Here is a 24,907-nt window from a genome sequence, read left to right as displayed (position 1 = left end):
ATTTCAGTATCTGCACTGATGATCTGCATGAGGGGATTGAGTCCAGCATCAGCAAATTTGCAGATGACACCAAGCTGGGTGTGAGTGTGGATCTGCTGGAGGGCAGGAGGGCTCTGCAGAGGGCCCTGGACAGGCTGGATCCAGGGCCCAAATCCAGCAAGGTGAGGTTGAACAAATACAAGTGCCAGGTCCTGCACTTTGGCCACAACAACCCCTGCAGCACTACAGGCTGGGGACAGAGTGGCTGGACAGCAGCCAGACAGAAAGAGACCTGCAGGGACTGATGGACAGTAGGCTGGACATGAGGCAGCAGTGTGCCCAGGTGGGCAAGAAGGCCAATGGCTCCTGGCCTGGTCAGGAATGGTGTGGCCAGCAGGAGCAGGGCAGTGATTCTTCCCCTGTGCTCAGCACTGGTTGGGCAGTACCTTGAGTGCTGTGTCCAGTTCTGGGACCCCAAATTTAGGAAGGACATGGAGGGGCTGGAGCATGTCCAGAGAAGGGCAACAAGCCTGGTGAGGGGTCTGGAACACAAGTCCTGTGAGGACCAGCTGAGGGAGCTGGGGCTGTTTATCCTGGAGAAGAGGAGGCCCAGGAGAGACAAGGCGGTGTCAGGGCACAGGTTGGACTTAATAACCTCCAATGTCTTTTCCAGCCTTGCTGATTCTGTGATTCTCTGAAACCACCCTTGGAGCAGTTGCAGGATGAGCCCTGGGCCTCCTCTTCAGAAGCTCCAGCAGCCCAGGTGCCTCAGCTTCTCCTGCCAGCCCCAAAGCCCATCCTGTCAGTCCTGCAGAGCCTCTGCAGCTCCTCCTCATTGCCCAGAACAGGGAGCCCCACAGGCAGACACAGCAGCCCAGATGTGCCCCCCTGGCCTGGGGTGCCTCTGGCAAGGGAGCAGCACCAGGCACTGCAGGAGCCTGCAGACAATTCCTGCAGCACTTGGAGGATGATCCTGCTCCCCAAGGGACATTCCCATGGTGCCAAGTCAGGAACTGCAGTGGGGAGTGGGGCCAGAGAGGAAAGGGCAAACAGGGATGGGCTGTTTGCAGGGCAGGGAACAGGGTGTGGCAAGAGGAAGAATTTGGTACAAAAACAAAGGGGAAAAAAAAGCAAAGGTGAAGCTAAGGAAATGCTGAGGGCAGTTTGGGGGTGGCTGTCAGGCAGCCCTGGCTCTGAGTACTAGCATCTGCAGTGGAAGAGGAATCTCCCAGCTAATGGGAACAAACTTTCTGGCTGACTGCAGAGGCCAGGACAAAGCTGAGTGGTTTCCCTGGTGTCCCCCAGCCCTTGCTGGCCCCAGGGGCTGATGGCATTTGTGCTCCCTCAGGTTCATGTCCCCACAGCAGCAGCATGGGGGTGCTCCCGCCTGCTCTGTGCAATGCAAACAGGGGCTCCTGAGCCAGTGCTGCCGTGGCTGTGCCTGCAAGGATGCGGCACCTGTGTGAGCTGGGGGAGAGGCCAGGGCTGCAGAGGGGGGATGTTGTTGGCAGCTCCATGAGGATGCTCTGGGACGCTGCCCTGGGCTGTGCAGCGCACTGGGGATGGATCAGCCCCTGCTCTGCTGCTCCTTCCCGTCTCCCCCAGGGCCCTTGCACAGCCCCAGCCATGCTGTTTGCCCCCAGCCTGCCCACGGCCAGCCTGGGGCTGCTCACCTTAGGGCTTTTCTGTGCTGAGCATTGGCCTGGCCGTGTTCTTGAGAGAGCCTGGGCAAGGAGCCTGGAGCCCCCAGGGCCTGGCCTGAGGCGTCAGCGCTGCCCCAGCAGTGCCCATGGCCTGTCCCTGCTGCAGCCCCGGCACTGCCACCCCCAGGACTGTGCCCGGCCCCGAGAGCACTCAGGCCCTGCAGCAACACCAGGGCCACCAGGGCAGCGGGGCAGGGCCACGGCAGCAGCACTGGCAACACCAAGTGCTGCTGCTGCTGCTGGGCACAGCTGCTGGGCCAGCACTGATCTGCCCCAGCTCTGCACACAGACATTGCTGCTGCAGCTCCAGAGAAGGCAGCAAATGGGCATCTCTGCAGAAAACTCTGCTGGGAGATCCTTCAGTTCCTTTAAAATAATTGAGAGTGCAGCCTCTCATTTACACAGCATGTGGCCACAGGGAATGTGGCGAGAAACAAAATGAGGATTGGCACAAAATATTATCTGTCTTTGTCGACAACATAAAAATTAAAAAAAAAGGAAAAGAAATTCCAAAATGAGAAGAATAAGAAATATCAATGCTTTTTTTTATTACAAGTGAAAGATGACTTTTCTTACAGAAATTGTCTAGCATTTTAATATTTCTGAAACCATCTGGTCATCAGTCTCCACACTGCAGCCTTGAGCTCCTGGTTCCTCAGACTGTAGATGAGGGGGTTCAGGGCTGGAGGCACCGCCGAGTACAGAACTGACACAGCCAGATCCAGGAATGGGGACGAGATGGAGGGAGGCTTTAGGTGGGCAAATATGGCAGTGCTGAGGAACAGGGACAGCACGGCCAGGTGAGGGAGGCAGGTGGAAAAGGCTTTGTGCTGTCCCTGCTCAGAGGGGATCCTCAGCACAGCCCTGAAGATCTGCACATAGGAGAAAACAATGAAAACAAAACAGCAAAGTGCTAAACAGGCGCTAACAGCAATGAGCCCCAGTTCCTTGAGGTTTGAGTGTGAACATGAGAGTTTGAGGATCTGTGGGATTTCACAGAAGAACTGGCCCAGGGCATTGCCATGGCACAGGGGCAGGGAAAATGTATTGACTGTTTGCAGCAGAGCATTGAGAAAGGCACTGGCCCAGGCAGCTGCTGCCATGTGGGCACAAGCTCTGCTGCCCAGGAGGGTCCCGTAGTGCAGGGGTTTGCAGATGGACACGTAGCGGTCATAGCACATGATGGTCAGGAGATAAAATTCTGCTGAGATGAAGAACAGAAAGAAAAATACTTGGGCAGCACATCCTGTGTAGGAGATGGTCGTGGTGTCCCAGATAGAATTGTGCATGGCTTTGGGCACAGTGGTGCAGATGGAGCCCAGGTCGCTGAGGGCCAGGTTGAGCAGGAAGAAGAACATGGGCGTGTGCAGGTGGTGGCCGCAGGCTACGGCGCTGATGATGAGGCCGTTGGCCAGGAGGGCAGCCAGGGAGATGCCCAGCAAGAGGCAGAAGTGCAGGAGCTGCAGCTGCCGCGTGTCTGCCAATGCCAGCAGGAGGAAGTGGCTGATGGAGCTGCTGTTGGACATTTGCTGTGACTTGGCATGGGAATCTGTAGAAAAATAATCATGGAATAGTTGGGTTTGGGGAAGACTTTAAGTATCCTAGCCCAGCTTGGGTGCACTTTCCCCCCACTGCCTGCCCAGGGCTCTGCTGCTTGGAGCTGTCCCTGCCAGCAGCTGCTTCCCTGTGCCCAGGGCTGGGCCCTGCCAGTGCTGCCAGAGCCCAGCCCAGCCCTGGGGGCTCAGCTCTGCCCTGCAGACCCCTCCCAGCTCTGGCACTGCCCAGGGGCAGCTCTGGCTCTGCAGGCTCTGATGGCAACGTCAGAGCACCCCTGAGGAGGCTGGAAAAGTGACACTGATGCTGCCTCTAAGGGGCCCTGTGCTGATTTCTGTTACTGCCTGGTTTGTTAACATATGAGAAAAAATGTTTTTATTTTTCCCAACATGGACTGAGAGATAAATATGGGCTATTTCCCAGCTTGGCAACCCAGAGTAGTAGATTAAAAAAGCAGGAAATTCCCTTTTATACAGCCTCAGCCTAACTGTGTTCCCTGTATAATCTACATGGAAATGTTATGAAAATGAATGTTATGCTGGGAACAATCCTGAACAATGCAGCATCTTCACCACACAAAGAGAACACTTCCAAGCCTTACCAGTTCTCTCCTTCCCCGCAGATCTTGTCCCCCAGAGCTGGGAGCAGCTCCCTGGGCCGGCTGAGAGCTGTCCCTGGCAGGCAGCAGAGTCCCTGCCCCAGCACAGCGCCCTGGGCTGCAGGAGCCTGCTCTGCAGGACAGCCCTGGGCACCCCTGGCTGCTCTGCACAGGAGACAATCAGAGAATGTACTCACAGGGTCTGCAGGCATTGGGATGTTCCAGCTTTAGGAGATCACTCCAGGAGCTGCAGCTGCATTGTCCTGCAGCCAGAGGTTCCTGTGCCAAGGGCTGGCAGTGATTCTGCCCCAGGCACTTCCCAACACCTTCCCAGCCCTGACTGATTGAAGCTCTCTGTGCCTCTGTGCTGTGCCCAGGCTGGCTGCAGGCAGTGCCCCAGCCCTGCTGGGCTGGCAGAAGAGCTGCTCATCAAGAGAAATGTGCTTTTGAAGCTCTGCTTGCTTACCAGGAGCTGCCTCTGTGCCAGGAGCCCAGCCCAGCTCAGCAGCACAGACACAGCACAAGGACTTTAATGACCCTCTGGGGCTTTGTGCTGAGGCCCTGAACATCAGTCCCTGAGAGACAGCTGAAGAAACCTCTCCAGAACTCCAAGTCAGAATCCAACTCCAAAGTTTCTTGGACTTTTAATGGGTCCCACTGAGGGACACAAATGAGAAAGTGTCCCCAGGCCCCAGGCAGAGCAGAGAAGTGGAGGCAGTGATGACAGGTGGGGACAAAGAGAAGCCAAGTCTTGGGGTCCTGGGGCACAGCAGCAGGGTCTGTGCCACCAAGGGCTGTGAGGAGACACCTTGTCCTGAGGCCCTGGGGCCTCCTGGCACAGCCCCAGCCAGGCTGGGCACTGTCAGCCCCTTGTCCTGCCCTCAGCATCCCCCCCTAGCCCACATCCCAGTGGCCTCAAGGATCTGCTGGAAGGAGTCCCTGGGGAGCCTTGCTCAGCAATGGCCCTGGGGGCTCCTGAATGCTCCCAGGGAATGCAGGTTTTTCAAAGGACTTTGGGTTTGGCTTTTGCCTGGACTCTCTGAGAGCTTTATGCAATCATGGCCTCCAATTATCTGCTGTAATTAGTCCCTTGGGAGGCTTTGTCAGTAACAACACTCACTGGATCTCATTAATGCTTCAAGGTACTTCAGTTATTTTAAGATACTTGGTGTTTCCCTTTTGATACAGACTCTGTGAGAGGTTTGTGCAATTATGGCCTTAATTATCTGCTTTAATTCGTCTTTTGAGAGCTTTGTACTGACACTCAGTGGGGCTTATTGAGATACTCATGTGTTTTTAGGTACTTTATGGATTTAAGGATACTTTTAGGTACTTTTAAGGATTTTCATTTCCACACTGAGTCTCTGAGATGCTTTTGTGCCATCCTGGTCTGCAATTCTCTCCTCCAAGGAGTCCATGAGGAGCCTGTGTTGGGAGGGACCTCAGTGGGAGGTCCCTCTCCATTAATGCCTTGAGACACTTTGGGTGTTTCCTCTGACTCTGACTCCTGGAAAGGTTTGTGCAATCTCCACTCAGGCCCAGAGGTTCCAGGGCTCAGCTTTAAATGCACCATAGGGCTCATTAGGATCAAGCAAGTCCTAACCAACCATGGCTCTGCCTTGATTTACCTCCGCTCTAGTGCAATTCATTAGGAGGGTTTCCTTTTTCAGTTATGGAGAAATATTTCAAAGAGCTTCTAGCAAGTATGTATTCCTATTTTAAAGGGTGTCTTTTATTGCTGTTCTTATTACACAAGAGGTGATTGCAGCATTCAGTGACTGATACTGATCCAGCAGGGACTCTCCTAAGGAGCTCTGGCCTGCTCAGAGAAGCTGTGCCTTGAGCTCTGACGCAGCGTGGACAACCTTGCTCCACATTCCCCAAGCCCATTTTGTCTCTCCTCACTCACCTGGGACCTGCTTTGCTCAGAGATCTGGCTGTACACAGCCAAAGAGGGTACAGTTTCTTTTATATTTTGAAGCAATCTAAAACTCCTGAGTTTCCCCATTGAAAACAGACATCCTCCTTAAGTGTGTGCCAAGCCCAAGCTGCCACCAAGGAGGTTCCCCTTCCCTAAGGCAGAACCCTGCAAGGAATATTTTAGACACACAGGAAGTTCTGCAATAAACACAAATCCAGAGTTTGCTCAGGGCAGAATTAGACCAACTCCTGAAGGACAGACCAGCTTTGAACTCCTTGCAGCTGAAAGCTCCGAGTTGGGAGGTGTGGGAGAGACCCAAGAGTGAGGGAAGGGAAATGCAGAGCACCCAGCAAGTGCTTCTGTGCAGACAGGCTGTGGGGAAGGGCACTGCAGAGCTGCCCTGGGCCAGCTGTGGGGGTGGATCATCATCCCAGTCTGCACTGGGCCATTACAAGACACTGTTGGATGGACACTGCACCGACCCCAGCGCGCCAGCCCCTTGCTCAGGGCTGGTGTCACTGCCCAGGGCCAGAGGGGATCCCTTGCTGGGGGCTTGTGCCATGGCCACCTGCCCTGTGCCGCGCTGGCCGCTCAGGCACCAGGAACCAGCAGCAAAGGGCACTGCCAGGGCCAAAGGCCAGGTCAGCCAGACAGAAAGGGGCACTGCTGGCACTGTTTCCATGGCAGCCCTCACGGGGGGTGACACCTGGGTCACCTGTCCTGGCCCCTGCCATGGAAAGCCCTGGCAGGGACTGAGGGCACAGACACTGGCACTGAGACACGGCTGGGCCGGGTGCTGAGCACAGGGCTGAGCACGCAGAGATGGTTTTGTTCTTGCTGAGCTGCAACAGAGCCAAGGCCTGTCCTGCCCCTCCTCCAGCCACGCTGGGCAGGGGCTGGGGCTGTGGGGAGCTTGGCAGGGGACACAGCCAGGACAGGTGACCCCAGCTGACCCCGGGGATACCCCAGACCACAGGACATCATGCTCAGTGTATGAAGTGGGGGGAACAAGGAGGAAGGGGGGAATGTTGGAGTGAGGGTTTTTGCCTTCCCAGGTAACTCTTAGGCAACAATGGGCCCTGTTTCACCAGTGGGTAGGGTCAGTACCAAAGACACAGACACCAACTTAAGGAATCCTGTAATTTATATAATGCACAGCTGCAAAGAATTACAAAAGGATAAGCTTAGCAAAGCACATATTCATTAGCAAAGAATTACAAAAGAAGCTCAGCAATCCATCCAGTCATTACTAACAAAGATTGCCTGCAGTGATTAAAGAAAGATCCATCACCAGTTACCCTCAGACTTTACCATCACCCAGATCCACACATCAGCTGGGGCAGACAAGGACTGCAGAGCCACTCCCAGACACTGGGAATTCCTGCAGGTGCCTCCACCTTTGCAGGCAAGGAGCCTCCAAGCCTTCTGTGAAAGGACACAGTTTTTACACTGTCAAACAAACAAGCTGACAGCACTGCTAGGGTGGGAACATCTGGTTTCATTCTCCTGTTTGGTTTCTCCCAAAGCCTGGCCAGGGCCCAAGGAGGAATCAAGGGATTTGACTTTGATCCTTCACCCCCAAACAAGGACAGATGAGGTCTTGTCTGGTTTCTGAATACAGAAAGAGAAATCCATGTTTTATCAAGGAACCCATCCACTGATCATGTTGTTAATAATGCTTTGTTAGGGAGTGGATACAAATACAACATTTGGTTGGAAGGTTCATCTAGAGATGAACTTTGCCTCCGGGCCTGTTCAGGCCTTGATCCCAGCCTGTTCAGGCCTTGCTACTTGGATGGGCCCTGAGAGCTACAATGAAGTACAACATTCATAACCATTCTTTCAATAACACTGTTTAGATTTAGATATTAGGCATAAAAGCATCTCCCCTTGTGCTTCAAATAAGTGCTGTTACATTTCATTACTCAGAGCTATTCACATTCCTTTTCAAACATGCCTAAAGAGTTGCTACTATTCTCTCTTCTTTATCAAATGCCTTTCTTTTGTTGAGACTGTCTCTTTTAAGACAAGTCTCAATACTCCACTTCCCAGCACAAAGCGTCACAACAACTTGCACATGGAATGTTAGAGTGCACACCAAGTGCACACATGCAGCAGTGATGACAGACACTACCACAAATGCATTTCACTGCAGCCTCCAGTTTGCAGCCATGAAGCCAATCCCACCAAGAAGAATTTTCTTCTTTCTGCCACTCTTCTCCTGCTCTTTCTGTCAAGGTGATTGCTGACTGTTGGCCTTCAAACCCATCACTGACAGCAGTGCAACATTCCTGTGCCATGACAGCCCAGGCTCCTCCTTGGCCAGCAAGCAGATAATCCAAGGCCGTGCGGTTCTGTGGAGTCCCCATTTGTGTTTGTTGGAGCCCATAGGATGTGCTATTGGACATTTAACAGCATTATCTGCTACTTCTAATAATCCATCCAGTCAACTCCACAGGACAGGGCAGCACACATGGGGCACAGGATGATCCAGAACCTTTTGCTTTCTGAAACCCAAGGCACTCCTTGGGAGGAAAATGTTCTCTGGGCTCCAGGTCTTCCTTGTGATTGTTGCTGAAGGACCCTAAATGGTGGCCCTGCAGCCAGGAGTGGGGTAACACTGACACTGACCAGCTCCAGCAGCCCAAGTTCTACTGACATGGGGAGTGATGGTAAAGCACAAAAATCCCCTCACACTGTGGCCTCTGTAACTAGAACAGGCTTGGGTTTCTCCTGAAGGGAAATCTTAGTGAGTCCTGTCAAACGGATCATTGTATTCCTGTGTTTTCTTGAACTGTCCCTTCATTGACAGTTACGAGTCAGAGCCCATGGACTGAGTTCTGGCCACCCCACAGGGTGGGCCCTCCAAGGGAACCCCATTCCTCCCAACTTCAGCTGAGAACAAACCCAGCAATTACTGACATGGAGTACTTTGGCTACCCTGATCTTGAAATTGCAAGAACTAATCATTAAATTTTGATGACTAATCCCTTGGTGAAACACTAGAGGTGTTTGTGGCAAACAAAGATTCTGGCTGACTATCAAGATACAACTTACAGACATCAACAGTACTTTAGTGACACTGTTCTTCGTTCTTTTTGCTCAATCTCATTCAAGTTAGGAATAAAAATTGTGTTGTCCATGGAGGTGGTGCCTTTTTAATTCCAGAAGAATGCCTCCAAGGTCCTTTGCTGTTCAGCTGTACCATGTTGTCTGTGGCTAACAAGGCTTGGTGGGCCCTTTCCCCTTTGGCTGGAAGGGGGCCGGGTCCCAGTCCCTGAGGGCACCCAGGCTCCTGGATGGAATTTGTGTGCAAGTCCCTCAGTGTCACAGCAGCCTTCACAGGGAGCCCCATGGATCAGCATTTTCCAAAGGGGCCATTGGGGCAAACAAGGAGATTTGGTCTGGCAGGATGTGTAAAACAGTATCCTGTAATATCTATTTGTTCTCACACAGAATACTTGGCTGCAGGGACATATTCCCATTGTTCCTTTCCAGGTTTCAGGATTCAGTGTTGTCTTTCCCCAGAGCTGTTCCTTCAGCTGCCTCAGGAGGGCCTTTTGGCCTCCAGGCCCACACTCCGGCTCCTTTATTAGGACTGCTGGATCCAAACCCTTTATCTCCACAAATGGTAATGACTGGAGGTGGATCTCCTTTTTTCACAATCGTGCTTAAAATTGCAATATCAATAATTGTGCTACCCTGTCATGGGGTTGAATAACCCAATCTTATTGACAATTGTTTAACAGAATTACTGTAATTTCTCCTTTATATTCAGCATCAATTCCTCCTTTCCTCCTGCCATGACATGAACATTTTGCAAGACCAAGCTCCAAGCAAGCAGTTACCAAACCAAAGTGTCCTGGAGGAATCTGAATTCCTGTCTCACTATTGATAGCTTTCATTTGCTTTGGATTTATCCTAATTAATTCCAATGCATGAAGGTCCAGTCCTGCAGCCTCTGGGCTGGCCCTGCCAGGGGCCATCACACCCAGAACAATCTCCCAGGCAGTCCAAGCCTCACTGCCCATGGTTGTAGGTGCAAATTGGGTGCAGCTGTGCACAGCCAGGGGTTTCCATTTCCCCAGTGGGCCATTGTTAAGGGCATGGAGCACATCTGGGAGATGGGTTCTCCATGGGGACAGGTTCCCATCTCCTCATGTTTTCAACTGCTCTTTTAACAACCCCTTCACCCATTCCACCAATCCTGCAGCTTGAGGATAGTCTGGTACATGAAAAACCCTGCAGTCTTAATCATGGTATTTTTCACAGTAACAGACAAAGCACTCTGCATCACAGTATCAGCAAACACTGTAACAATGGCCAATTTCATCCCCTCCTTCTTTTTTCATTGTATACAATCTCACAAAGTTTACCTCTGACATTAGGGTCCTGGCCAATCTTTTTCTGTAGAGTATTTAGTGTTATATCCCTGAGCAGCCAAAGCTGCCAAATTAGTATTGTCAGCACTATTTCACATTATTACTATTTTATACGTAGATATAGATATTGATATACATACAGCTAGAGAGGTATAGACCTTTATATAAAGTATATATATCAATATCTATATTAAGGTCTTACTGTAGTATAAATATATATAGTTATTTATGATATTAATATTTCACTTGCACAAATGTATTGGAGCTCAAGATTAAAACCTTCTTCTGTTGCTCCATGTGGGAGAATTCCAACAATAACTGTTCCTTCTAAAAGTGCTGTTTTCAATGTATTGTTAACAAATTAATCTTTGTCTGCCCAAACCCACAAGTTCTTTTCCTTTTCCGTATGCAATTTTTGGATGCATTTTAAGACATCCAGGGGTTCAGCTTCTTTTAACCAACTGCCCCACTGCTCACACAGTGCTGCGACCTCAGCCCACCCCAGAGCCAGCCAACTCCAGGGAAGGGCTTCCCATCTGGGAATTTCTGATGGCACTGACTCCTCACATTTACATTTAACAAGAGACATTTTGCTGTGATCTGGCCAGACTGTGCCAGTTTTGTTTAACCAGTGGGCAGGGTCAGCACCAAAGACACAGACTCCCAACTGAAGGAATCGGTGTCATTTACTGCAGCTCAAAGCAGCAAAGAATCACAAAAGGAGCAGCTCAGCAATGCACCCAATCATCACCACCAAAGATTGCCTGCAGTGATTAAGAAAGATCCAGCATCATTTACCCTCAGACTTCACCATCCCTCAGATCCACACAGCAGCTGGGGGAAGCTGTCCCAGCCAAGGGATGCAGAGCCACTCCTGGACACTGGGAATTCCTGCAGGTGCCTCCAGCCACAGGTGAGGCTCCAACCTTGCTGTGAGAGGGCCCAGCTCTGACAGTGCTGAATGAACCAACTGACAGCACTTCTAGTGTGGGAACATCTGCTTTCATCCTCCTCTTGGGTTCCTCCCAAAGCCTGGCCAGGGCCCCAGGAGGAACCAAGGGAGCTGACTTTGATCCTTCAGCCCCAAACAAGGCCAGATGTCAGATTTCATGGCCCTGTCTGGCTTCTAAATACAAAAAGATCAATACATGTTTCACTAATGAGTGGCTACATCTATCACAGTGCTAATGACCATGCATATTTCATCAGTGAGCAGATACAAAGATAACCTTTGGTTGGAAGGTTCATCCAGAGGCCACCTTTGGCTCAGGGCCTGCTGTTCAGGCCTCACTCAGGGCTGTTGTCCAGACCTTGGCACTTCAGGGACAGGATTTAGTGCTGGGCTTGGCACTGCTGGGTGACCAGCTGGACTGGATGAGCTCAGAGGTCTCTTCCAACAGAAAGGATGCTGTGATTCCAGGATTCCATCTGCTGAATTCAGTTAGGTCCAGGTTAGCAGCACACATTTGCTCAGAAAATCTCTTGCTCAGCTCCTGTGGCCTGAGGCTTCAGCACCATCAGCTCCTGGTGCTAAGCTGCTCATGCTGAACAAGACGACTCGGAGAGAAGAACACAGTCCATCCAATTCCATCTGGGATACGGGGAGGGAAGGCTGTGAAAACAGGAGCATTGTTTGCTGTGGCCTCCTCTTTGCCCTTCACGCCTTTCAGCACTTTGAACCAGCCAGGAGCTTTCTCCAAGGGTGCAATGGAGCAGCTGTTCCTCTCCCAGGTCTGGCTCTCTCCAGTCTCTGACCTTGCCTGCTTTTGTCCCTCTTGCTGTGCCCTCTCTTCCCCCAGGGCTCGGTGGCTGCTGCCCAGGACTGTGGGACTGGCACAGATCCCGTGGTCGAGACCCTCCTTGCTGTGGCCTTGGAGCTGCCTGGGCACAGCAGCCTTTTCCATCTGGAAGCTCCCCATGGACAGGGAGTCCCCAGCTCTGTTCCTTGCACAACCTCCAGGAGCCCAGGGCTGCCATCTCAAGTCCCTGCTGGCACTGGGGGCTCCCAGGTGCCTCAGGCCGGTGTGACACCGCTGCACACAGGAGGGAAGAGTGGCAGGGGCTGTGCTGAAAGTCAGCTCCATGTGCTGCTGCTGCTGCTGCTGCTGCTGCTGCTGCTGCTGCTGCTGCTGCTGCTGCTGTTGCTGTGGGGTCATTTGTCCAGGCCTGCCCCAGAGTCAGGGATCAGATCCAGGCCCTGCTGCTGCTCCCTCGGGATCAGCCCCAGTTTGGGTGTTGCTGTCAGGGCCAGCAGGAGCGGTGGCTGGAGCAGCAGGTGCTGACAGTGCCCCAAGCCCCGGGGCTGGAGGGGTCCCTGGGCTGGGCTGGGAGGGAGCTGCCCCTTGTTCTCCCTCTGCCCCAGGCAAAGCTGAGCTGGGCACAAGTGGGGCAGCACAGCCACCAGGGAGCCTGCGAGTCTCTTCCAGCCCTGGCTGCTCAGAGTTTGGCCTTGGAGTCTCAGGTGGCCAAAGGCAGCTGCTCCTGGTCCCTCTGGGTGCCCCCGTGTTCAGCAGTGCTGCTCCATCAGTCTGTGCCCAGCAATTGGGAAAAGCCTCAGCCCTGCAGGGCCAGGAGCTGCCGGGCTCTGCCTGAGCAGCTCAGCCAGCAGGAAGGGAGCTGCTCCACATGGGAACCAGGAGCAAAGGGCTGCAGCACCTCCTGCTGGGGCAGAGCCCGAATTCTGAGAGGGAATAACAGAGTTATTCGTGTGCATTGGTGCATCAGCACTGCAGGTGCTGTGCCTGCAAACACAGGGTTCGAGATCTGTAAAAGATTCTGCAGCTCTTGACTGGATCAGCATGTCAGCAGTGCTGGACTCCAGCACAGTCCAAATGAAACACTTCAGACCTCTGCTCATATCTGCTAGATTTTTTTCTTCAGGGTATCCAGAGAAAAGAAAACAGAGGAGGAGCCGACATTTTCATTGTTTATCAGAAATTTATCTCATTTTGCTGTACATTCCTTTTGTAGGACGAGTTCTCTGTTAAAAACACTGGACAAAAAAGAAAATAAAAAAACATGAAAGATAAAAACAAAAAACAAATGTGTAGTGAAAATCTTCTCTAACTTTGGATTAAGAGGTAACTGATCTTTTTAAAAAGAGAACTCAGTTACTCTGTAAATGTTCTGATGGCATGGATCCATATTACTGACCTCAGCATCATGTTTTTAAAAGATTCAGGGTTTTGTTTGCAATATTATGTTATTTTAAATTGTGATTGAATCAATAGGAAATTGAAAGATTTATTATGCATTTATGCATTACTGTGTCTTGAATGTAAAAATATTGCAGTTTGAAATTTGGATTTAAAGTGTTGCAAATGAAAGTTATAAATCCCAATAGATTGTCTGACAGCAGCTTTTCCTAGAGGATGTGCAGCACTCTAAGCACTTCATCAGTGGGGTTGGGGGTACTTGGATCTTTGTCCTGTGCCACTCTGAGATGTCATGGAATGGAACTTCACCTGCCACCAGCCCAGGTCACCCTCTGCCACCAAAGCTCCTTGGACCTTGTGTCCCCCGGGCAGGCACAAAGTGTTTCTGCTGCTCCCCCTTTTGCACAAACCCACAGAGAGCTGGGATTTTTCCAAGTCTCATGTCTGCATTGGGCCATATTCCTAAAGAAGCAGCAGCCCATCCTGATGAATATGGTGAGTTTTGTGGATGGTTGTGAGCTCCACTTCCTGCCTAGAAATCCTGAAACTGCTTCTGAATGCTGCTCCTTCAGCTCTTGGACACCTTCTCACACAGAGCTGGGGAAAAAAATCCCCTGTTCTCTCGCTAAAGCGTGGGTTATGCCAAAGTTAGAGCTCTGTGGGAAATCTCTATCCATCCCTATCCTATTAATATATCCATACATGGGGGTGTGCATGGATTTGTCTTGTGTACAAAGGAAGGAGTGTGCAAGCAACGTGACTGACACTTTCACTGTCCGTGTTCATCCCATACCTATGGGTACAGAGACATTATGGAAACCCTGGCACACACAGATCCTTCTGTCCCTGCGTACAGAGACATCCAAGAGCCCCTGGCACACACAGACCCTTCTGTCCATGGATACAGAGACATCCAAGAGCCCCTGGCACACACAGACCCTTCTGTCCATGGATACAGAGACATCCAAGAGCCCCTGGCACACACAGACCCTTCTGTCCATGGATACAGAGACATCCAAGAGCCCTGGCACACACAGACCCTTCTGTCCCTGGATACAGAGACATCCAAGAGCCCTGGCACACACAGATCCTTCTGTCCATGGATACAGAGACATCCAAGAACCCCTGGCACACACAGACCCTTCTGTCCCTGGAGGACGGAGCGCTGTGGGTGGGGGTGGTTGGTGGGCAGCGAGTCCCGGACAGCAGGCCAGACCCGGCTCCAGCCCTGCCAGGCCCTGCCAAGGCTCAGTGCAGGATCCTCTGGAATGGGAAAGCCTTTCAGCCTTGTCTCTGCCCAGAGGGGCAGTGCTGGCCTGGCAGCACAGGTTGTTTTCCCCTCAGGCTGCAGGAGATGAGAACACAACACTTGCCAACACTGAGTGCGAGGCACAGATCCGAGTACTCCCCATGAACCTCAGCTCTGGGAGCACTGTCTGCCCCAAGCTGCAGGGGCTGCAGTGGGAGCCCGGCTGGGCTCTGCCCTGGGGCCATCCTGCAGGGACAGCTGGAAACAGGGAGCATTCAGCTGCCACAAACAGCCAAGCCAGGGCTGCAGGGCAGCTGCTCCAGCCCGGACTGCACTGCTGTGTGCTGTGCTCTGGGGCTGGGGCTCCCCACACAGGGGACTGGACTGGTGTGCCAGAGGAGACAGAGAAGCTTCAGCTTCAGCCTCACTGAGGTGCCTGCATGGGCTGGGAAGAGTGGGGAGGCTCAAGGGGATTCACAGAGCTCATCCTGCTGCAAGGACAAGGAAAAGGGAGTGGGAACTCAGTAGTGAGGAGAGCTGAGGGCTGGAGAGTGGCTCTGAATGACACTAAAATCCCACTGGACCTCTGAAACATTGCTGCTCCTCAGCCAGTGACAGCATGAGTCCCTAAACCTGGGGCTCAGCCCTCCTTGTGGTCAGGGGCAACAAGGAAGGCCAGCAAGTGATGGAGACAGCAACGGGCTGGGAATTCACTGGGGGAAAAAAGGGAGCAGTTGAGAAGTAAAAGGCAGCTGGGGGAGAGAACTGTTCAGAGAAGGGCTGAGCTACATCTTGAGCAAGCTGAAAAATGTCATTTGGAGTCATCCCAGATTGATTTGATTTCAGAAGGTATTGAACAAGTTTAATTTTTGGGAGGTGTCACTCTGCAAACTTGAGCTGTGTTGCCAAAATGCTCAAGCAAGTCTGTGCTGCAGGTGACACCATTTCTTCTTTGGCTGATTCTGGCCCGGTGCTGAGCTCCAGCAGAGCCCTGGCAGAGCCCAGAGCAGCCTCAGCATCCGCAGAGCCCGGCTGCAAGGAGAGAAAGCAGAAACTGCCCGTCAGCTGATGGCTCCTGTCCCCTTGCCCCAGCTGCCCGTGGTGCCCAGGCCATGCTGGCTGTGCCCAGAGCTGTGCCCACAGCTGCCCATCAGTGCTGCCTTTGGGAGCAGGGCAGGAGGGCAGGACATGTGCCCAGCCTGCAGCCAGCCATGGCACATCCACCTGCTCAGCAGCTGCCCACAGCAGGATGCTCCTGTGCTCGCTGCCATCTCCCAAAAGCTCTGATCCCACCCTGCCAAGCAGACGGGGACCCACCTCATGCCATCCATGGCTGGAAGAAAAGCTGGTCCCAGACGATGTCCTCAGCCTGCTCCAAGGGCACGGCCCATCCACGCCGCAGCTGCTCCCAAGAACTTCCTGATCCAGACTGGACCAACCAGAATGCTTCCTCTAGAAAAACAAACAACAAATTGTTGAAAATAGATTACAGACAAAAAGGGAAAAAAAGAACAAAGGGAAAAATCATATCTCTGTGAGGGGATTGAGGAAGGCCCAAGCCCTGCATGCCAGGGAAAAACCCAGCCATGTGTGAGCAACGCCCAGGTTTTCTCCCTTCCCCCTGCACTGTCCCCCACAATAACCGTGATCCCAAAGCAAACAAGGGCAGTGGAGCTGCCCAAGCCCTTCCTTGCCTGCACAGCAAAGCACCTGTGCACAGGTTCTGCAGTCCCACCTCTGCTCCCACCACAGGGGTTTGTTTGTGTCGGGCTGGCTGCCCCAGCCCCAGCCCCAGCCCCAGCCTGGGGCACGGTGGGTGCTGGGGGCTGTTGGCAGGGCCAGGAGCCCACTCCCATTTCGTACCCACGCCAGCCCGTGCCCCCAGCCCTGCCAAAAGCAGCTGGGCAGTCGACTGATGGATCAGCTGCATCTGCCCCCGCAAAGGGGGGAACCTTTGCTTCCCAGCCAGGCTGGACAATGCCCAAATCTGGGAGCATTTCCCCAGGTGTGGACTCATCTGCAAATTCCCATTCCAAGCAAATGGAGTTTGGCTTTGAAGAAGGTGCCACAATCAAAGTGCATCACCTTCAACTGCTGGTGGCCAGGTTGAGGAAGAGGTTGTCATCCTTCATGTCATCCTTGATGTCATCCTCGCTGTCTCCTGCAGCAGCAGCCTCCCCCGGTACAGCTACTCTGGGGGCTCCTTCTCCTTCCCTGGGGTGAGACCAGGCTGTCAGGGCTCTGCCCAGGGCCCCAGCTGTCAGGGAACCAGGACAAACAAAACCTGCTTGGATGGCAGCCACCAGGGCTGGGCAGAGCAGCTCAGCTCCAGCACAAGGGCTGCATGTTCCCATCCCATGACCCTGGTGCAGTGACACGGGCTGGCTTTCTTTGCGTCTCATTGCCAAGGCATGAGTGCAGCTGTAACTTACCAGGGCCCTGCAGCACAGTGTGCCTGTGGCTCTCTCCCTTCTTCTAGGGCAGATGAATATCCTGCATCCAAGGATGACAGAACACCTCTTCTAATGAGGGTCTGGCCAAGGGGTGCATGGATAAACACCACCCAATCAGATTTTGGCACTCTGGGGAGAGAAACCAGAAACTGCCCGTCAGCTGGAGAAGGCTCCTGTCTGCTTTGCCCCACTATTCCCATGCCCAGGCCATGCTGGATGCGCTCAGAGCTGGGCCTGAACTTTCTTGGTTTTGGGGGAGAGAAGGACATGTTCCACCTCCTCAGCAGCTGCCAGAGCGGGATGCTCCCGAGCCCGCTGCTGTCTCCCAGCACTGGTATTCCCCCCGTGCCCAGAGAAGAGGATTCACCTGGAGAGAGCCGTTGTGGCAGCGAGAGCTGGCCCCAGCTGAAGTTCCAGCCCCTCCTGAAAGGCATCTTCCCGCAGACCATCTCGTGCAGCAGGATGCCCAGGGACCAGATGGTAGCTGGCTCGCCATGGTACCAGCCAAAGCGGGTCCATTCCGGGGGGCTGTATGATGGTGTTCCTGTGGAATACAGATGGAGTTCATCAGGGGGATGCTGCTGCTCCCAGAGCCTGGCCCCAGCATCCCTGGGCGAGCGGGGGCTGCATCAGTGGCACACAGGGTGACCACTGTCCTCTCACCAGCATCTGGGACTGGTGTACAAACTTGGGATTGCAAAAGAAGCCACTGGTGTGGGAAGGGGACAGTGGAAGCCCTGGCTAGGCCTGACCATGACGTGCAAAGGAAATACCCACTGCGTGCTGGGGAAAAACCATGCCCTCATTCTCCCTGCCTGCACTGCCCCAAACATATTATAAAGGCAAGAGAAACAGGGCAAGTGGAGCAGTCCAAGCCCTTCCTCTTGCCTGCACACAAACCGGCTGGGACACAGGTTCTGACCTCCCTCTCTGCTACCCCCACCCACGGCTGTTTTTGTCAGGCTGGCTGCCCCAGCCCAGCCCAAATCCTGGGCGCAGTGGTGGGCAAAGGCTGCGAGCAGGGCTGGAAGATGGCTCCCCACCCAGCCCTGCTCTAAAGCAACTCAGCTGCAGATTCAGTCCCATGAGTGGCAGCAAAAGGGAGAATCCCCGCTGCCACACCCAGCTTGGGCTGTGAGATCTTGGGCTGTGAGATGCCAGGAGCAGGAGCACAGCCCTGTGTAGGCTCACCTGCAAAGTGAGTGTAGGCTGTCTCTTGCAGGTAGGTGCCACAGCCAAAGTCAATCAATTTGGCCTGCCCGGTGGCCAGGTCAACCAGGATGTTCTCTGGTTTGATGTCGCGGTGCAGGACCCCGCAGCTGGTGCAGTGCCGCACGGCCTCCAGCACCTGCCGGAACAGCTGCCGCGCCACCCCCTCGGACAGGAAGCCCCGTGCCCGAATGAAATGGTGCAGGTCCTGAGACTGCTCCGGCCGCTCCAGCACCATCAAGATGTCGTTGGGGAGCTCAACCCACTCCAGCAGCTGGACCACACCGGAGAAGCCACTGGACACCTTGTCCAGCAGGACAATCTCCAGGGGTGCGCTGGTGCCGTCGGGCTGCGGGAGGAGCACGATGCTGTCAGTGGGCCTGATGCCGTGCCGGGGGTCAGGAAGCCCTCAGCCAGCCCGGGATGCTCTGCACCCTGCTCTGGCCCCATGCCCGCTCTCCCTCGAGGCGTCCTGGCAGCTCCCACCCTGCCGGGCCTCGGCTCATCCCTGCCCAGCACAGCACCTCGCTCACTCACCAGCTCACCCCAGTGATGGACGCGGTTCTGTGGCACCCTTTTGATGGCTACCTGCAAGCCAAGTGCAGAACAGGGCTCAGCTCGCTGTCCACCCTGCCCAGTGCCATCCTCTGCCCGCCTCCTCCCCCCTGCTCCTCCTCCTCCACCCCCTCCTCCTGCGCCCGCCGCCGGCCCCGCCGCTCACCGGGGCGCCGTCTGAGAGCCGCGTTGCTGCGAAGACGTTGCCGAATCCGCCTCGGCCCAGCAGCGAGCCCAGCCGGTACCGCTCCTTCAGGCGCTGCTGCGCCTTCCCTGCGGGCGGGACGCGGCTGTCAGCGCTCGGCCCGGGGCCAGCAACGGCCCCCGAGCGCCCCTCACCCGCCCCGGCCCGGCCATCCCCCGGCGTTCGCTCCCTGCAACGGGACAGCGGCGGCTCGGGGCCGGGGGCCGCGCTGCCGAGCGGCGGAGCTCGGGCCGGGCAAGCCGCGGCGGAGGCGGCGGGAGCGGCCGCGCCGCGTGTGTCCTCCGCGGGCCCCGGGAGGAGCCGGGGCCGGGGCCGGGGCCGGGGCCGGGGTCGGGGTCGGGGTCGGGGCCGGGGCCGGGGCCGGGGTCGGGCCAGGCGGAGCCAAAAGCCGGCAATACCACCCCAGCCCCAGGCACTGAACCCCGCCCAGCAGCGCCACCGCCAGCACGGCCAGAGCCGGGCTGAGGCCAGGAGGCGGTGGGATGGCCGGGGGCGGGCACGGGGCAGCCCCGCCCGGGGCCGGGGGCGGGCCGGGGGCATGGCCCGGGCGGGCACGGGGAGAGGGAGGCGGGGAGAGGAGGGGAGACCGGGAAAGGGAGAGCGGGAGAGGTACGGGACAGCGGGGAGGGAGAGGGAGAGGAGAAGGGAATCTGAAATTTCTTCTCTCGCTGTCGCTGCTGCTGCTGCTGCTGCCGCTGCCGCTGACGCTGCTGCCGCTGCCGCTGCTGCCGCTGACGCTGCTGCCGCTGCTGCTGCCGCCGCTGCTGCAACTGAAGCTCCGGGGCCGTTTGTCCCCGTGTCTTTTTGTCCGTTGCCCGCTCGCCCCCGCCTCGAGCCCCACGTTCCCCGAGGGCAGCCCCTGAGCCTGTCCAAACACGGGAACTTTGCCAAGTTCAGCCAAGAGCCAGAGTCTGGTCTCCTGCACAGTGGCTCAGGAATGCCCTCGGTCGCTGCTGTGCATTGTCCCTGCTGAGGGTCAAACACTCTCAGAGCGTGTTCCCTGAATGCAGAATTTGTACCTGACACAAACACTGCACTTACCTCTCCAACATTGCTTTCCAAGAAAAACAGGGGAAGCCAAACTGTGTGTAGGTCATGGTATCTTAAAATGTCTAAAACGTGCCAACTCATGGATCTTAGCGGTGAGATCTGTTTGGAATTAATGGGATGGACAACTAGTGCAAGATGGAAAAGGGGAGCATAAAAATAAATAGAGAAAAATGTCTTGAATTGTTTCAATTTTCAGTTAATTTCTTAAAAGCTCTTTCAGTTTTTCCAGAAACTTCTCCTCAGTCCTGTTTGCTTTTTCCATGAACCTTTCCTGAAGAATGAGGTGCAGCTTCTGTCATAAGGTGTGCCACCAATTGCAGCTTCTCTTGGCTTTCCACACTGTGTGTGCAGCACACTTGCAGCAAAGCAGGACAAATATTTGAAGAACTTGACAGCTTGTTCTTCTCTTTTCCTTGTAGGCTGGGCAGTTGTGCCATTGGTAAGGTTTTCATTGTTACTGTTCTACCCTAAGAAAACATGACAGGCTACCAAGAACTCCTAGGGAATGCAAGCCTGACTGAATGCAAAGAAAGAATCTCCAGAGCCTGCAGCCAGAAGTGGAGAGCTGTGTGATCATCATTCCAACACCCCCAAGGACATCTTGAAAGTGATCTAGAAGATGAAAATGGGCTGACAGAGGGAGTTTGTTTCTGTGCTCTGTTCAGATTCTTCTACATCTGAAATCAATTCTAAAATCTCCATCTAAATCAAGAGTACAATCAATTCATGAAAAGCACCAGAACAAACTGTACCTCTCAGGAGATGACTGAAATAATCTGTAAAGGAAAAATGCAGGAGAAATGCATTTCTCAGCACTGCAGTATTTGCCTGCCTGAAACCCTCCTCCATTTCCTCCCCATGCCTAGGTCTTGCAGTGTCAGTTCTGTATTCGGTGGTGCCTCCAGCCCTGAATCCCTTCGTCTACAGCCTGAGGAACCAGGAGCTCAAGGCTGCAGTGAGAAGACTGATCACTGCACATCTTAGGAAGTATTAAACTGATTGCCAATTTCTGCAAATCACTTGTAATAAAAGTCATCTTTTACAGCTCTTTTGGTTTGGTTCTTTGATTTCCCTGTCATTTTCCTTTTTAAATATTCTTCCTAAAGCTAGATGATAGTTTCTGCCATTTCTGACTTTGTTTCTCTCCACCTTCCCTGTGGCCACAGACTGTGACAATGATGGGCTGCAGTCTCAAAGGTTTTAAAGGAACTAAAGGATCTCCCAGCAGAGTTTTCTGCAGAGATCCCTCTATTCTTGCCATTTCTGGAGCTGCAGCCGCAATGTCTGTGTGCAGAGCTGGGGCAGATCAGTGCTGGCCCAGCAGCTGTGCCCAGCAGCAGCAGCAGCACTTGGTGTTGGCAGTGCTGCTGCCGTGGCCCTGCCCCGCTGCCCTGGTGGCCCTGGTGTTGCTGCAGGGCCTGAGTGCTCTCGGGGCCGGGCACAGTCCTGGGGGTGGCAGTGCCGGGGCTGCAGCAGGGACAGGCCATGGGCACTGCTGGGGCAGCGCTGACGCCTCAGGCCAGGCCCTGGGGGCTGCAGGCTCCTTGCCCAGGCTCTCTCAAGAACACGGCCAGGCCAGTGCTCAGCACAGAAAAGCCCCAGGGTGAGCAGCCCCAGGCTGGCCGTGGGCAGGCTGGGGGCAAACAGCATGGCTGGGGCTCTGCAAGGGCCCTGGGGGAGACGCGAAGGAGCAGCAGAGCAGGGGCTGATCCATCCCCAGTGCGCTGCACAGCCCAGGGCAGCGTCCCAGAGCGTCCTCATGGAGCTGCCAACAACATCCCCCCTCTGCAGCCCTGGCCTCTCCCCCAGCTCACACAGGTGCCGCATCCTTGCAGGCACAGCCACGGCAGCACTGGCTCAGGAGCCCCTGTTTGCATTGCACAGAGCAGGCGGGACACCCCCATGCTGCTGCTGTGGGGACATGAACCTGAGGGAGCACAAATGCCATCAGCCCCTGGGGCCAGCAAGGGCTGGGGGACACCAGGGAAACCACTCAGCTTTGTTGTGGCCTCTGCAGTCAGCCAGAAAGTTTGTTCCCATCAGCTGGGAGTTTCCTGTGCCACTGCAGATGCTGTTGCTCAGAGCCAGGGCTGCCTGGCAGCCATCCCCAAACTGCCCTCAGCATTTCCTTGGCTTCACCTTTGCTTCCTTTACTTTTCCTTCTACAAATTTCTTCCTCTTGCCCAGCCCTGTTCCCTCCCCTGCAAACAGCCCATCCCTGTTTGCCCTTTCCTCTCTGGCCCTACTCCCCACTGCAGTTCCTGACTTGGCACCATGGGAACATCCCTTGGGCAGCAGGATCATCCTCCAAGTGCTGCAGGAATTGTCTGCAGGCTCCTGCAGTGCCTGGTGCTGCTCCCTTGCCAGAGGCACCCCAGGCCAGGGGGGCACATCTGGGCTGCTGTGTCTGCCTGTGGGGCTCCCTGTTCTGGGCAATGAGGAGGAGCTGCAGAGGCTCTGCAGGACTGACAGGATGGGCTTTGGGCCTAGGAGGAGAAGCTGAGGCGCCTGGGCTGCTGGAGCTTCTGAAGAGGAGGCCCAGGGCTCATCGTGCAACTGCTGCAAGGGTGGTTTCAGAGAATCCCAGAATCAGCAAGGTTGGAAAAGACCTTGGAGATAATCAAGTCCAAACTGTGCCCTGACACTGCCTTGACTTCCCTGAGCTTCCTCTTCTCCAGGATAAACAACCCCAGCTCCCGCAGCCGTTCGTAACAGCTCTTGTGCTTCAGACCCCTTTACCAACCTTGTTGCTCTTCTCTGGACATGCTCCAGCCCCTCCATGTCCTTCTTAAATTGGGGGCCCAGAACTAGATATAACACTGGAGGTGCTGCCCAGCCTGTGCTGAGAACAGGATAAGAATCACTGCCCTGCTCCGCTGGCCATACCATTCCTGATCCAGGCCAGGAGCCATTGGCCTTCTTGCCCACCTGGACACACTGCTGGCTCATGTCCAGCCTGCTGTCCATCAGTCCCTGCAGGTCCTTTTCTGCCTGGCTGCTGTCCATCCACTCTGTCCCCAGCCTGTAGTGCTGTACGGGTTGTTGTGGCCAAAGATCAGGAGCTGGCACTTGATCTTGTTAAACCTCACCTTGCTGGATTTGGGCCCTGGATCCAGCCTGTCCAGGGCCCTCTGCAGAGCCCTCTTCTCCTCCAGCACATCCACACTCACACCCAGCTTGGTGTCATCTGCAAATTTCCTGATGGTGCACTCAATCCCCTCATGCAGACTATCAATGCAGATTTTGTAATCCACGCTGGCTGGCTCTGATCCCTCAGCCATCCTGTAGGTGCCCTGTGATGGCTCTCAAGGTGATCTGTTCCATAACCTTGCCAAGCACCCAGGTCAGGCTGACAGGCCTGGAGTTCCCCAGATCCTCCTTCCAGCCCTTCTTGGGGATGGGCTCACATTGGCACCACCACTCCTCTGGGACCTCCCTGCTGAGCTAGGACTGATAGTAAATGATGGAGAGCAGCTTGGGGAGATCATCCACCAGCTCCATCATCCCTCTAGGATGGATCCCATCTGCTCCCAGAGACACCTGTGAGCACCTGAGTGGCTCAGCAGGTCCCCAGCTGCTTCCTCCTGGATTGCAGGGGGCTGTTCTGCTCCCTGTGCCCATCTACCAGCTCAGGAGAACACTTGTCCTGAGGATAGCCTGTCTTATTGTTGAAAACTGAGGCAAAGAAGGGGTGAAGTACCTCAGCCCATTCTTCATCTTTGGTAACCATATCTCCCACAATAAGAAATGCAGGTTGTCCTTACCCCTCCTTTTGCCATGAATGTGCTTATAATAACATAATAATTATCCTTCACAGAAGTATCCATATTAAGTCCTAATTGAGCTTTCATTTCTCTAATTTTCTTTCTGCACAAATTAACAACAATCTTAAACATATCTTGATTTACCTGCCCCTATGTCCAAAGATGCTGCACCCTCTTTGTAACCCCTAAATTCCTGCAAAAGCTCCATGCCCAGCCAGGCCAGTCATTTCCCCCTCTGGGTCATCTTTCTGCTCAAAGGGACAGCCTACTCTTGCTCCTTCAAGATTTCTTTTTTGAAGCGTTTCCATCCTTCCTGGAACTCGTTATTTTTATGGGCTGTTTATCTTTAAAAAATCAATACCTGATTTGGTACTCCCCAAATCTGCATCCTCAATAGGCCAAAGTCTGCTCTTATAAGTCCAGGGCAGAAAATTTATTGATGCCCCTCCTTCTTTCCCACAATATTGAAACAACTCATAATTTCATGGTGACTGTGCCCCAAACCGCCTCTGACCAGCACATCTCCCACCAGCCCTTCTCTGTTTGTGACCAGCAGGAGACAGAGCTTTCCTTGGGAGTGGGGATTGCAGGAAACCTCCCCAAAGTGCAGCTTGGAAGGTTCAGGCTGGAGCTGAGGAGAAAGCAAAGTCCCTGCCAGGGTGGAATTGTGGTGCTCGAGGTGTGGCAGCGTGAGGCTGGGCCATGGCCGGCTCTGTGTGATAGGAGCCGGCAGCGCTGGGTGCAGGGAGCCCAGGGAGGGCACAGAAACGCTGGCTGAGAAATGCTGGGGCACAGCGAGAGGGGCGAGTGCAGCCGGCCAGGGCACAGGAGCAGCACGCACAGGGGGCACAGCCTGCAGGACAGATGGCCAAGGGCTGGGCAGGGCTGGCAGGGCCACAGGCACCCAGGCCTTTGTGCCCTGGGCTCGGGCAGCGCCTCTGGAGGCCCCACAGCAGGAACTTTCCTGGCAGGGGCTGCACTTTGGCTCTGCCTCGGCCTCCCTGGCCAGGCTGGCAGGGGCTGCAGGTTGATGGCATTTGTCCTTGCTGCCCCTCACATCCCCCTGCCCCACAGAGAGCCCCGAGCCACCCGTGAGGCCCTGCTGGCCCAGGCTGGGCTCAGGCCTTGGC

At 54.5% G+C, this 24,907-nt stretch overlaps 1 protein-coding gene and 1 pseudogene across 1 annotated transcript; both read right to left on the bottom strand.

Annotated features, from left to right (window-relative positions):
• Window positions 1-24,907, bottom strand: part of LOC135305589 (zinc finger protein 850-like) — a 652,086-nt pseudogene that overhangs the window by 608,792 nt on the left and 18,387 nt on the right.
• On the bottom strand, window positions 2,276-3,208 carry LOC135306011 (olfactory receptor 14A16-like). The gene has a single exon (XM_064429579.1). It carries the CDS (start codon window positions 3,206-3,208, stop codon window positions 2,276-2,278), a length of 933 nt encoding a protein of 310 aa, XP_064285649.1.

The sequence above is a fragment of the Passer domesticus genome, chromosome 8 (genome assembly GCF_036417665.1).
Source record: "Passer domesticus isolate bPasDom1 chromosome 8, bPasDom1.hap1, whole genome shotgun sequence".
Classification (NCBI taxonomy): domain Eukaryota; kingdom Metazoa; phylum Chordata; class Aves; order Passeriformes; family Passeridae; genus Passer; species Passer domesticus.
The sequence above is the reverse complement of the archived record's forward strand: the minus strand, read 5'-3'. Positions and strand labels throughout refer to the sequence as shown.

Coding starts and splice junctions, on each gene's coding strand:
- LOC135306011 (XM_064429579.1), bottom strand. CDS start 3,208: ATGTCCAACAGCAGCTCCATCAGCCACTTCCTCCTGCTGGCATTGGCA.